This window comes from Chiroxiphia lanceolata, chromosome 1, assembly GCF_009829145.1.
Source record: "Chiroxiphia lanceolata isolate bChiLan1 chromosome 1, bChiLan1.pri, whole genome shotgun sequence".
Lineage (NCBI taxonomy): Eukaryota > Metazoa > Chordata > Aves > Passeriformes > Pipridae > Chiroxiphia > Chiroxiphia lanceolata.
Window position 1 is genome coordinate 97,595,552 of NC_045637.1, and position 14,632 is coordinate 97,610,183.

At 39.1% G+C, this 14,632-nt stretch overlaps 1 protein-coding gene across 5 annotated transcripts in view; it reads left to right on the forward strand.

Moving 5' to 3' along the window:
* The first annotated feature begins 4,301 nt into the window (after nucleotides 1-4,301).
* The window catches only part of SLC9A3 (solute carrier family 9 member A3), a 54,323-nt gene continuing 43,992 nt past the window's right edge, over nucleotides 4,302-14,632 (forward strand). For all 5 annotated transcript variants that reach the window (XR_004356342.1, XM_032684105.1, XM_032684118.1 and 2 more), the window contains exon 1: nucleotides 4,302-4,584. Coding sequence is in view for 4 of the 5 variants with exons in the window: in XM_032684105.1 (XP_032539996.1) it covers nucleotides 4,395-4,584 (190 nt within the window). In the remaining variant the exon portion in view is untranslated. The remainder of the gene's footprint in view (nucleotides 4,585-14,632) is intronic.

The window sequence follows — 14,632 nt, forward strand, 5'->3', positions numbered from 1 at the left end:
GCCAGCTCACACAGACACATAGTCCCTTATAGAGAGAGCTTTCCTTAATGGGGGTCGTAGGTGGTGTCAGTGTTTGTGTTTAGTACCACCCCACTCCTAGGAGATTAGATTCTAATGTAATATAAATGTGGGGGTTCATTAAAAGCAGTAATAGCAACAACAAACAAGAAAAGTATCACAAACTGCCTGAAATGTCTACCAATTTCAAAAAAATTGACTGAAAATGAGGATTCTGGTAAAAATCCCCTCCACTTACTCTCCTTAAATTCAGTCTTGTCTTCAAATGAGCCGTGAAAAATCCAGCTAATTTCCTCTACCACTCTACTTCTCAGCCAAAACCATTTTCACCTACCTCTTTAATTCATCCTTACCCTAGCCTTCATTTTGTTCACTTAAACTGGTAGTAATGTGTGAGGGATGAATTAATACATTGCTTCTTAATGTGATTTCCAAGGCTCATATTAGTAATACTGTAATATAGCGCTCTGTAACATCTCTTAGTCCAGCAGTTATTTGTACAACTCCTTGCAGTTTAAAATTGCACAGCTGCACTAATTTCACTTGGAGAGTGGTTGGCAAAATGCCAGCTATTGAATCAAATAAATTCATTATAAATTCATATAGTTCTGCATTCATCTGCATATAAAGCACATTAATTTTCACCAAATCATAGTTATACTGGTACAATGCCATTCACAAAAATTACTGTTCTATTTAACTATGTATACAGTTGGCATTATCGCATAAAAATATACACTGGAACTATATTCCTTTCAAATCTTAACCTGCTTATGCATTTAATAGATATTAACATAAAAAGTGTACATTTCCTTGTAGAAAGACAGGAATGACAACAAATGATTTATGATGGTTTGTATTGCATCAGGAGATTTTTCAAAGTTCACTTGCCAAATCTTTTCTGTTTAGATTTATTTATTTTCCTTTATGAAAATTCTCAGTTTGACAGGGTTGTGCTTCTTAATTTTGTTTCAGCTTAAACAGATTTGTTTCAAATGCTAATATTGAAAGTTAATTGTAACTTCTACCTCTAAATTAACACAACTGAAATACTGTGTGTGCTTTCTAGAGGAAACTGATATAATTTTAAGGATTTCTTTTATTTTTTAGGAGTTGTTTTAACTGAAATTGTCTTTTACCTCAGCTCTGAAAAAAGTTCCCAAGAAGAAATCATTACAGGACACAGATTACCTGAAGGGTATGTATAATACTAATATGACACTTATAGTAAATAGAATCTTCCTTGTGCAATCTTTCTGAAAGTCAGGAAATAACAGCTGTTGTGTGATATGATATCTTTATTGCAAACATAATACTCAAGTTAGTGCTTTTCATTACTGATACAGGATGAGGTCATGGGAGACTACATAAGGGATTCCATGAAGAACACACAAGAAAATGGAATCTATTAATAAATACATAAATGCAAATGTCTTCTTGTACAACTACATATTTTGTACAAGTTTGTGTGTGCTCAGTAAACTCTTGGTTTAGCGTGTTTTGATGTACCTACAGCAGATTCATGATTGTCAGTTCCTACCTCTGTCCTCTCTGTGTCCTACTGAAATATTAATGAATTGCACAAGAATTCCCTGATATCTACAGTGATTTGATACCAAGCTGACTTAAAAAAATTCCATAAGCAGTCACAGGTACACTTTGAACTATTAACTTGTTGTTGTTAAGCAAAAATAGTGTGTTGGCATTTTAACAGTGTTGTAAACCTTGTTTTGGAAGATTTTGTGACAAGCAAAATTATATACTTTTGTAGCAGTTTAGACGAAGGCCTTAAAAAAAAAATCTTTAGAAATGCTAAAATTCCCACAGCATCTCTTGAGGTAGATTGATGGGCGTTATACTTTCAACTCAGGGGCATATTAACAGCTTTTCTGTGCTTATGCGGTACCTACCACCTTTTTTTTTTTCCTAGTAGCCGTCTATCTCCACCAGCAAACTCTGAATTGCCATGTAACTCTGGTTCCTATTGTCATGGGTAGAACCCCGCCTAAGGGCAATCAGAGGAGTGATATCAGCTGCAGCTCTTCCATGGGAAGTGTAAGCCTTTGCTTATCTGTAGAAAAGATCCACTAGAGAAGGCTTTCTCATTTTTGTAGCTCTGCGGCAGGTATTCTTGATCTATGATATATTTGTCTAAACATTATGGTTAGCTTCAGCACTTTCAATAGAAAGATTTATTTCCAACCCAGTTATCATTTTGTGGAACTAGATTTAGGAAGAGACATGAATATAAGATAGGACACTGGCAGTTGTGGTGCTGTTTTATCATCTCAAGCTGAAATGTTTGATTGTGATGTGATGGTACTTGGAATAAATTGTGACAATAAAAACAGTGCTGACAGCTTGTCGCTGTTCATGGTTCATGGTTCTCTTAATATCAGCAAACAGAATTGGTAATAACAACTACTGCTATCGACAGGGCTCAGCAAAAGGTTACACAGATGATCAGCTGCTACTTCCAGCTGTAGTTTTCTCTCTCTGGTGGCAATGCACAAAAATGTTACTCTCACATTGGCTAGAGCCATCTGTAGAACCTTTACAAAACTTAAGAGCAAATCTAAAAGACATTTGAGTGCCCAAGTCATGCTCTGGAAAAGATAAAAAAAATGTAGATAGGATTTAAGTTGTTAGACACTGAAGTATTTTTCAGGTCTTTGTCTGCCACATTTACTGAAGGTAAAGAAGGTATTTTTGTTGTCTGTCATGCTTCCTAAAAAGAGTTGCCAATTCCATCTTCAGATTGGTTCCTACTTCAAAAAAATTCCTGCATAATTTCCTTTCCCATAAGTAATGAAGAAGTAGAAATAAACAACCCAAGATGTTTCATTATTTGAAAAGAGATCCAGTCCAATTTGAGGCCCGCACTTACTTTGAGGTAATAATATCAACATTTCATGGAAATGTATAGTTTTAATTAATCAGTTGATTTATAGAGTGTCTGCACATGTCACTTAGACTATGAAAAACTATTTAGCTTTTCTCCCAAGTGATTGAAATAATCAAAATAATTTCTCAGTCTTTCAATCACTTTAAATGAAAGCTTTATCCTGTTCATTTTTGACCTCCTAATAGAATCAACCATCATTTAAGTAAAAAAAAAGGTAGTGTTTTTCCACAGAAAGTCACAGAAGCAGTAGACTGCACGTGAGGCCAGCTGAGTTGTTTTGGAGCACACAGTAGAGGAGAGGAGCTGCTTCTGCGGTCTGTGGAAGGGTACCCTCAGATCTACCCCCTGGGAACACAATGGTTTGCTACCTTTTTATCGCAGAGTAACGATTATTAGGGGTCCATCTGCCTACAGCACATAACATGGATCATGCATGGTATCAAGCAAACACTATCAGCAAGAAAACAGGTTTTAGAGGGAAAGTGAGAACCTTCTAAAAGGTCTCACGGTGTAATCATTTGGGAAAAAAAAAAAAGACAAAAAGAAGAGGAAAAGAAGCCAGAGAGTGTTTTTAATATAGCACATCTCAACAAGCAGCTCCAAGCAGACCTAAGTGGAAAGCTAAACCTTGCCTGCTGGTGTCCTTTCCCGGAGCATTGTGGGAAGAGATGCTCTCTGGTGGACAGAAAGAAAAGCTGGTTTGAGAAAGCTGCTGCTGTGCCCTCGGTGAGCTAGATGAGGCTCAGGAGAGGACTCGAGGCTGAGAAGCGGCAAAGAGTGCGTTTCATCTGTGACAACCTGCCGGGAGAGTGGGATTGAGGAAGGGAGTCTGACCCATTGCCCGCTCATCCAAAGCGCCCGAACGGAGATCTGTGGATGTCCTGTGCACCCGGCTGCGGTCTGGGCGCGGACCCCGGGCTCCCATAGGACAAAGTGGCGGGAGCGCCTCAGCCTTGGCTCCGAGCGCCAGCAGCTCGGGGCAGCTCCTGTCCGCTCCCGCCCTGCCCAGCGCCGCGCTGGGACGGCGGGCACAGCTCCGATCCCGCCGCCACCCTCGCACAGCTCTCCGCAGATCCCGCCGGGTGCTCTGTCAGTCAGGGCATCGCCGTCCCCGCACGGCAGCCTCTGCGGGAGCGGCGGGAGGCTCCGCCTCCGGCCGTCCGGGAACAGCCTGATAAAGGCAGGTGCGGGCAAGCAGCGGGACCCTAGCTCGAAGCATCTGCCTGTGCGCGGAGCCCCTGACCCGCCCTTGGCCACCCCGCGCAAGGCGATACCCGAACCCGCCGGGGCAGCCGGTGCGGGACGGGACGGGACTGGAGCCTCCCGACGCCGGCCGCGCGCGCCGCTGTCCCGCCGCCTTGAGCCGTCGGGCGCGTCTCTGCGAAGGGACAAGGACCTCGCCCCCAAGGACCTCCGAAGAGGCGGGATTTCTCCGGGAAGGGGAAGCAGGATTTTGTTGTGTGGCTTGGAGATGAGGCAGGTATCTGGAGTGGGGCTCCTCTTGGGGCTGATGGCTCTCCCAGTGGCGCTGGGACAGAGAAGCTCGGAAAGCGCTAAAAATAGCAACCAAAGCTTTGCCATCGTCTCTTTCAATTGGGATCACGTCAAGGAGCCTTATATCATTGCACTCTGGATACTTGTGGCCAGCTTGGCCAAAATCGGTAAGTCCGGAGTTATATATTAATACATGTCCTCTTCCTTTCCCTTCCCCCTTCCCCTTCTTGCACCCAACGTAAATGAGAAAAGCTTGTCATAAGTCCACAGACCCGTTTCCAGGGGGTTTACTGTACTCTGTCCTGATTTCATAATACAGCCTTACACAGTGCTTAGTAGGGTGATTTTCACCTGCCTCAAGATGTTACCTAGTTCATTTTCACCGCCCAGACTGTGTCTTCTGCATCTGTCTGCTTGTAAACCCTTGCAATTCCTTGAGACCTTTCATTCCTGTTGCTCCCGGGAAAACTTTTTGCAAAAGTGGAACAGAAATCGAGCCTTTTAGCTTACACAATACCTGTTCCACTTTACGGTGTGCCATTCTCCTGATTATGATTGTTAGCTCTATCAGCTAGTAAGATCAAAAATAAACACTATAAACTACACGTATGAACGTGGCATTCTCAGCTTTGAAGTGCATTGCTGAATTAGTGAAAGAGCATGGTTTATAAAGGTAATATGTATTGTCAGGCCATTTGATGTAGCTGAAAAAAATACAAGCTTTTGAGCACACAGAATTTTCTTCAAGAAATTAGAATCAATGAAAAACAAGGACTTAGCCTAACTTCAGTGTAGTTTAAATGAATTTTTATTAATGCTCTAACTCTTGTGTCCTGCACTTCATGACTCTTCTGAAAGCAATTTTATATCAATAATGCTCTTTGCTGAACTAGAAGAGTCATTGTTTAATTGGAATGTATTTTATTTCATATATGCTATTATTTTCAAACCTTTTACCTTGAAAGTTGAAAAGGTAAAAAGACTTCCAGTTTGGCTAACACTGTAAATGTCATTTCCATTTTCAAGAAATCTTCTCTATAATAAGTCTCAACTCAGAAGGTCAGCTGGAAATCTTATTAATATTTTTCTGAACTTGTACTCTTAGTACTAATTTGATGTACCAGAATCACATTCTACGGATTTTACATTTCACAGAGAATGAAAGATGTAAAAAGGTATACTCAAGTACATTCTATCAAGCACAAAAGACAAGCACAGTAAGACTTGCGTGGAAAATGCTGTTTCCAAATCCAAATAAAACATTTTAAAAATGAGTATTAAGTTATGTAAAAGTGATACCGTACAGCACTTTTCAGAAATATTTGCATCTTGGGTTTCACTTGATTAACCATAGATATATAACTAAATACCTTTATCTGAACCTTTATCTAAACCACGCAAATAGTTTGTGTTCAGATGGTTGCTGCAGCACCTAGATTACATAAGAACCAGTTTTGTTTTAATTGACTTTTATTGATGGGTTATAGCAATTAGACAGCTGGGGAAACCACATACAGGAAAAAACTGACAACACTGAGTCGCTATAAAATTGTGCAGACTAAACTAATAAACAGGCTACTCATTTGAACTTTCTTTTTGTGATACTCTTCTAAATAAGTATAGTTATTAAGGTGGCTTTGTGTTATTTAGCCTTTGCTGCTCTGTACATGTGCCACAGTTGTACAGAGTAATATTAGTGCTGCACAGCTATATCAGTGTGTCTCTGAAACCCAGTGAAGCTAACAGAACAGTTAGATAGCACTCTATTTATATTACAATGGCCTGGATTGAGATTCATTGTGATTAAGATGAACCATTTTACCATGAAGTCCTCAATATAAACTCTTAATAAAGCACTAATTGTCAGAAGCTTAATGGTACTGATTCTGTTTCAAAGTTCTTTGTACTTCTTTCAGAAATGCACAGAGCTTGTCACTTATTAGTAGATGGTACCTATCATCAACTCCATCACTTTTCTTCCCCGAAACTCTCAAGCTTCGTTCCTTTCTCTCTTCACATTTGTGTTTGCGATTCTATACTACTCTGGACATTTTCTCTGAAGAAGCAATGGACAACTGCTGTATTCCCCTGAGAGCCTATGAATGCTCCTGCTTTCCCTACCAGCCACAAATAACACATAGACAAGCAGGAATGTACATTCACTTTCAACAGCTTATTAATGGAGAAAGCCTGAAGGTGTTCATAAAAGTCAATGAGAAAGGGAACAGAAAAAACACAGCTTGTCACCTTTCTATCTGCCTTGGTGTGTCAAGGGTTCTGGAAAGTAGGTCAGAAATCTATCAGAAGATTTTGAGTGGCAAGGATCTTCTGCTTGTTCAAAGAAGATTTACATATCCGAAAAGGAGACAGAAAAGAACAGAGAAAGAAAATACAGAACAGCTGCCCTTGAGTCTCTTGCTTTACTACCTGAGGGAGGGCAAAGGTAGTGCTGTCAAAATGCTGTTTTTGCTCTGGGTTTTTCAGCAGGGGAGGAGCTGATCTTATATACTCAAGCTCACTTTTCCACGGCTACAGAGACTGAGAGAGCTGTTTTACTAGTGGATGATAGGCAACTGGGTCAGCAGAGAGTGTTCTGGGAATTGCAGTTGGTAACTGGGGATAAATGTGTACAAGAATACTTTGCCTTCTCTTGCATTAGAATAGCCTTAGGCGTTCTGTGTTTGTTTTGTTTGTTTGGTTTTTTTTTAGTTTTGTTTTTTTTTCATTTGTGTGAAAGTTTTTTTTAAAAAGTTTCAGTTCGTGGTGTCATACGGCTTGGGGCTGTATTTATTAGAAGATTCTTACAGATTTTCTGAGGTTTGATGTTTATATTGTGTACATTCAGAATGCAAATTAGTGCTGACAAGGTATTCTGCAACATAAATTATTGTGTATGAAACCTCATAAGCATCCCAAATACATGAAGAAGTGGCCTAGTGTTTTGGGCTCTGTGGAAAGGATGCTGCTATTATAGTTTAGCTTAGTTTTTGGTCAAGTGTAAGTATTGCTACAAATGAAACTGTGGAAGAAGAGTCTTCATACACTTGGCTTTCATGCATAATAGGAAATAAATTAATTTGTATCTCCTGTGAAACTGCTGACGCATCTTGGTGTACTGTTTTACATACTATAATTGATTTGATTTGACCCTCTTCATTTGAAAAGTTCCAACTCATCATTCTTCCACTTCAAGTGGAACTTTCATAAGGTTCACAGTGTTCCATTTTGGCTAATGGTCTTTATTTCCTCTTTTGATAGGCTTTCTTATCACTATAGATGTGTATCCACATGGGATAGGGCCAATAAACTATTCACAGGTGTAAATCTAAGCCAGACAAACATCTTATCTATGTGAAGAAGGTACATGAGGTACAACTGAGAACCCTCCTAGTGGACTTTATGTGTCCACTTCCTGATACCTCAGCTTTCCAGGTGAAATAAGAAATACTGCTGAAAAAAACCCAAACAAATATGCATTTATAGCTATAGACTAGGGCATTTCCTACCACAGCTATGCAGGTAGAGGGTGTACCATTTTTAACCAACATACGTACAGAGCACAGTTCTAAGACGGAAGATGTGTACACTGACCAGACTTGCACATGCTTTCTAAATTCACTTTGTCATGTGCTCTCCTCTTTCTTTATATGTCTTTCATGGAACATATCTTGAAAATAATCTTTTAATAACAGACCTGTAGAAGATACAAAGAGTGTCTTGGCAGAAAAATCTGCTACAGAAAAAGCCAGAAGTAGGCAGGAAATCACAAAACAACTGTGGAAACAAGTGGAAGAAGGAAAGGAATAATGAATCTAGGAGCTAAAATTAGGTAAGAGGAGAAATAGTTTAAACACCAAATATTGTAGACTATTTTTTTCTTTTCTGAGGATATCTCTCAATTGCAAAAAAAAAAAAAAAAAAAGAAAAAGGAGAAAGAAGAATGCTTTCTACTTGGGGGTTATCCAGTGCATGCTTCTGTACTTGTTCAAAATCCTAGGTAACAGAGAAAGATTGTATTTATATTTTCAGTGGAGGTTATGTTGGGGAACTTGGAAAATTCCTAAATTCCATCTTTTAGTTTAAATCCTTTTGTGTACTATAACATTTTTATGACATTTTTTCAGAAGGATAAGCAATTAGTCCCAAAATAGTAGTAATAATAGTAATAATAATAGTAAACTTACAAAGCAGTCTGTCTATCTGTCTAGCTCCCTGGATTTCCTCAATATGTGCAGATAAACAACTAGAAGAAATGGTGGGAGAGTGAGTGACTGTGAACAGGAATGAGGAAGGGTACAAAGCCTTTTCACTATTTGAGGCAAACGTCCTGCCAACTGTTTTTGTTGGTATAGTTTATGCTGCATCTAAGAGTGCCACAAAAGCTTGGTTTTTTTTTATAATTTCTGTGTATTTGTATATATATTCTAAAGGCTTTTATATTAGAAATTTAAAAGTGGGAGCGAAATGTGAATCCAGGACAGTGGGTAAATCTGTCTTCAGGAATGCCACAATGCTTTGGAGAATGGGGAACAAGTGATTCAATAACAATGAACAAACGTTTAGGAGAAGGCCGGTGAAGATACTGTGTCAGATGGACTGGTTGAGTCCATCAGCTCTTGAGACCCCAGGAGGACATGATCTGCAAAGCACAATGCATCTCTAAACTTAGAGATATGGATCCCTACAAACACACTAGTTTCTGCATGCCTAGGCTCCTTCACATTGTCTCAAAGTACCCTGAGAAAGGAGCTGTTTGGAGTATTTTGTGAACACAAACAATTGCTGTGGAGAATTTTAAGCATGTTAGGGATGGGCTAGGGAAGGAATTGTGAAATGCAGGTCTAACCACCCATCTAATTTCGACTCCTGGGGCAATATTTTCTTTGAAGAAATCAATAACCCTCCCTCCAAAGCAAACTGTCAAAACAAAAGCCCATTTGACTCCAAAGTTTCTCCTCCTGGCATTCTAGGCTACTGATAAGTGTCAGTTACAAAGTGAAAATGATTTAGTGTATTGTTTTAATGAAACAACATGTGAGAATTGCTCTTCTGTTGCCAATTCTTCAGTAAATAACATCTTTAGGAAGAAATGTTGAAGGATACTTAGCAGAACTCTATTGGTTGTATTTAACTGAAAATGGAGTCAGATATTAAAATGGTGTGGATACTATCAGACCCTGTAAAGTTTAAACTACCTGATTGTAGTACTTGTTAAAAGCTGCTTTCATTAGCAAGTGATAATATGAAAAAAGGCTTTGCATTGTGATTTAGGAAGTCTGGAATTAGCTACCTTCCCCCGTTCTTCTGAACAAGATAAGGGAACATCTTTTACCTTTATTGTGAAGTCAGTAGAAGCTGGAACAGGTTGACACACTTCTAGTGGAGGCATATGCATTTCCTTCCTGGATATACATAGAAACGCTATAAATTTGTGCTGGCAACTGTGTTATATATCTGTGATATACTGGAAAATGGTGTATGTCCTTTTGCAAAGTGCTATTTAGAATACCTGTGATCTAGGAACGTTAAGTACTGTAAAATCTCTGCCTTCTAAGGAATTATCTTCTGTATCCAACATTTTATATGTCTTAGGCAGCTGAACATTTCCAACATAGAATAATAGCTTTGCATTTCCAATGCTAGGAACAACTGTGTAAGCCATATTTTTATTGAGTTTCAGAACTGTAAGTGCATGCCCATTCCCACGCTTTATTTCCATTTTACTCTTGTACCTTACTCATCCTTTTCCTCTACTTCCTATCTCTCTGAAACACACATCTCTCTTCTTCCCCCTCCCCCTCCAAGTCTTGCAAGTCTCAAGTCTTAATTATTTAGAGCAGGGAAGAAGATATCAGGATAGTATAATTTGACAAGATTCAGATTACATCCCCTAACTAATAGCAAATGTACAATGGCAACTTGTGTGAATTACATAAGAAAACAATGGCATTTTGAGAATGGCCCTGAATTGAATACAGTTCAGGCATGCATACCTAAGAAAGGATCTCTGCCATCAATTACTTTCAGGCACCTGTGTGCAAAGTGCTCGGCGTTCTCTGCAGAACAATGGAATCCTTTTAATACTGTAATCTTGGGATTTTTGAAACCATTGATTTACTGTCTTCAGAGCTAAAGCCACTTATTACTAAAAGTGATCTACAGACCCCCGAAGTGATTGTAAATCTCCCATGTAGTAACGCAGCAGACCACAGTCCTGCAAGAAATAAGGGCAAGCAGTGTATCTTTTCAGGTGTACACAGGTTCTTCAAGCAAAAGGGTTTGGAGGTCTCTCTTTGTTTTTGTGGGCCTTTTTGAGTCAGAGATGCTTAGCAGGGAAGCTGTAATGTAAATCCTGAATTATTACTTTGTTTAACTCATACAACCAGAAGCCAATAAAAAATCAGTGAGTTTCACCACCAGTTTGCTTTAGGAAGTGTTTTGAATTCAAATGGAAGACTCCTTTTCCCCCTGTTTACCAGAGTTTTAATTGCTCTGAAGTAAAGGGGTAATGGATTGCTGAGTTCTTCTGTATCTTTCTTATGTCTTGCTCTATTCCAAGAGGAAGTGTTGAGTCCAAAGTCATATAAGAATATTTCTTATCCGAATATTCCGTTTCCTTTCAGGAAAATGTCTCTATGTTTTCTCATCTCTCTGGAGCAGTGCAGTTAAACTAATGTCCCAAAGAACTAGAGGCTCTAATTGTTCTTCAATTTGCGAACAAGTGGCAGCCATTTAAAACTAGAGACCATGAAAAGAGTCCTGAAAAAACACAGAGCATGGCAGATTGACTGTGGTTAATATTTTGATTGCTTTTTGTAAAGCAGTTTGCAGAGTATTCACCCCTATGAAAGGAGTTACTTGATACCCCATTGGCTGCTATGTAAAGCACTGTAAAGTCATAAATACTGAAACTACAGGCTGACAAGGAAGAGCTGACTGAGATGGAATGCAAGACGTCAAGTGGAAACACTTTTAATTAAGGCACGAATATTTAATGTTCATTCATGGAAGGAGAAAACTGGAAGGTATTCTGAAAGGCCTGCACAAAACCAGAGTTTTTAAGTAGATGGATCTGGAGAGTTTTTTCCTTCCAATAACTGAAAATATAAGCACTAGTTCTGGATTCACTAATATGTGCCTAGGAGAGAAGTTCTGCATTTATCTATTGAAAGAAAAAAAATGCCTTGGCGTTTTGTCAAAGCTGAATGTTAAAATAGCAGTAATCACACACCAGGAAAGAAAATCTCAGTGTAGATTGTATACTGATTTTCAAAAACATCTGGTTATGATTTTTATTTTCTTCAATTACAGTTTTTTACAGATGAAAAAAAAGTGGAAAGGGAAAGCTTTATGGGTTCATTCATTTCCATAAGCTGGGCTTTGAGGAAATATTAAATATTCAGAAACCTGCAAAGGTCTTGTACAAGTAAGATTTCATAATGAAAATCTCCCAGATGCGAACAGATTGTAAACTGATGGAGAGACTTGTTAAACACAAAACTCATAGTTAAAATATTCTAACTCCTTTATTAAAATAAATATTGCTAAATTGGTTTGATGGTACAGTAGCATTCCAGGGACTAGGTGACACAGATTGGTATAATATGGCTTTTTGTTAATATTATGTTATGCTAATGTTAATGCTGATATACTAACAATTGTACTGGAGGTATAGTTGTTATGTGACCACATATAAAACTAAATATAGTTGTAGTATGGAGGTGTTACAATCTTCCTACTCCAGTGGAATATCAGAACTGCTGAATATTTGGAGGAAGATTTTTCAGGCCTTGGCAGCATAGACATTCTGGGGATGACTTTGGGACAGTAGTGAACTGGGGAAAAGTGATCTTTTAAATTGGGTTGGTCTGTGTTTAAAGCTGAAGTCAGTGATGCACTGCTCATGTGATGTAACTTGTCTCTGAAGCTGATGGATAGGGAAAAAGAACACAGGACTACATGCATTGTGTCCTTTAACACAGGCGTCGGTTTGATATTTTATTGGATACTGGAACTCTTATAGATTTCACAGAAATCATGGAATAACAGAATCACAGACTGGTTGAGGTTGGAAGGCACAACATCTGGTTCAATGCCCCAGGTCATCTAGGGTGACTTACAGCTGGTTGCCCAGGATCATGTCCAGACAGCATTTGATTATCTCCAAGGAAAAAACTCCACAATGCTTCTGGGCAACCTGTCCAGTGTTTGGTCACACTCATACCCTCTGCCAAGCTGCTGTCCAGCTGGATGGCCCTCTGCATATAGTGGTGTATGGAGTTGTTGCTCATCAGGTGCAGGACTTTGCATTTCTCCTTGCCAAACTTTACAACGTTCCTGTCAGCACATTTCCCCAGCCTGTTGAGTCCCTCTGGCCTATCAGCCACTCCTCCCAAATCTATGTCATCAGAAAACTTACTGGGGGTACGCTCTTCCCCATCATTCAGATAATTAATGAAGATGTTAAAGAGGACTGGACCCAGTACAGACCCCTTGGGTACACCACTAGTTAACAGCCTCCAACTATACTTTGCACCACTGATCACCACCCTCAAGGCCCAGACATTCAGACAGTTTCCAATCCACCTCACTGTCTGCCCATCCAGCCCCTACAACACCACCTTGAGGGGCTGCGAGGCTTTTGCGGAAGACTGTGCCAAAGGCTTTACCTTATTGATGGCTCAGTAGACACTAGTCGATTCTCTCCCCTCATCTTCCAGGTGCATCAGTTCATTGTAGAGTTTTATCAGATGGCTTCGTGAAGCCATGCTGACTACTCCTGAGGAATTTCTTGTCCTTCATGTGCCTGGTAATGATTTTGAGATTTAGTTGCTCTATCAATTAGTTCTGTAGATCCTAGTCTTTAAATTAGCAGTGTTCACACGTGGATGGACCTTTATCCACTGATGCAGTAGGTATACTTTGATTAACTGGTGCCAAATTGCACACTACTAGAAGAGAGAAGAATACATGGTGGCCATATAGTGGCCACAATGGTCATGCCATCATGAATTAAAGAAAGGAATGACAGGGTACCAGTATAAGGTTTATCTATCCTGTAACCTGGGTGCTTTCTGGTGAGAATGGCTTCAATTTCCTGTTCCAAATGGCTTCCACTCACATGTCATCCACTCTTCTCTCTTTCCTTATCTGATACAGTATAAGTTTCATCTCTTATTTTAGCCAAAGCTTTTTCCAGGATGAACTGATATTCTAGTGAATAGGACTACTTGATGGAAATGTGCAGTGATATCTATTAACTGGTAGTACCAAGCTCAAACAGAAGCTAAGTGAGTCAGCAGGAAGATGTGTAAACCTGGAGTTGGTGGTTGTAGTGTACAGTGTTTCCTACAAATCTCTCATCTGCACACAACTGTATGCCAGAAAACACAGCTCTGTAGTTCTCCTCTGTACTGTGCAGGTATTACTTCTGGGTCTTCCACTTGCAGAGCACCGGCACTTTGAAATCCTGTTTCAGTTTCGTTATTTCTAATGGGATTTTTCTCAGGAAGACTGCCCTTGTTCTTCTAAGAAAAGAACCCTAAAGCAAAAAAAACAACAAAAAACCAAAAACAACAAAACCCAAACCAACCAACTGAAAAAAAAAATTTATTAGAAATAAAGAACATAGCAGATTCAGAAACTACACTATTTTATTATTTCACAGTGAGATAGATACGGCATTGAAGTCAGTGAAAATAAACATTTTGTATTTCACCTTCACCCCTTCCTTGCTCAAGTTAATTTGATCCTCTGCTCTGAGGATGAGGTTATTACACTTCACACGAGTCTGAAAAGAATGGACTGTCACATTTTTTATGGAGTTAAGGGGAGCAGCAATTCACTGATATATAATATACTAATCTTATTTGAAACCTTATGTTCTCTAGCTTTTCACTAAACAGAAGTACAACTTGTTTTCATGTCTTGAATACTTGTACTGAAGAAAATGGTAATTAAGTGAAAAACCAAAGCTTTTTCTTTAGGAAAATCTATTACTTTTGAGCACTTAATAAAGCACCTTAATGTTTCAGCCTTTCGTAAGGAATAAAACATGTTTGGCCTTACTAAAACCCATAATTTTTAAGGCATGTTCACTTGAATCATACTGTTTGGTGTTTGAAAGTATGAGGATGTAAAAACACCAGGAGGAAGTATGAAGTTTCCTTCTGTTTATTGTGATTTATGAGTAAAGATTAAAAGTAGTCCAAGATA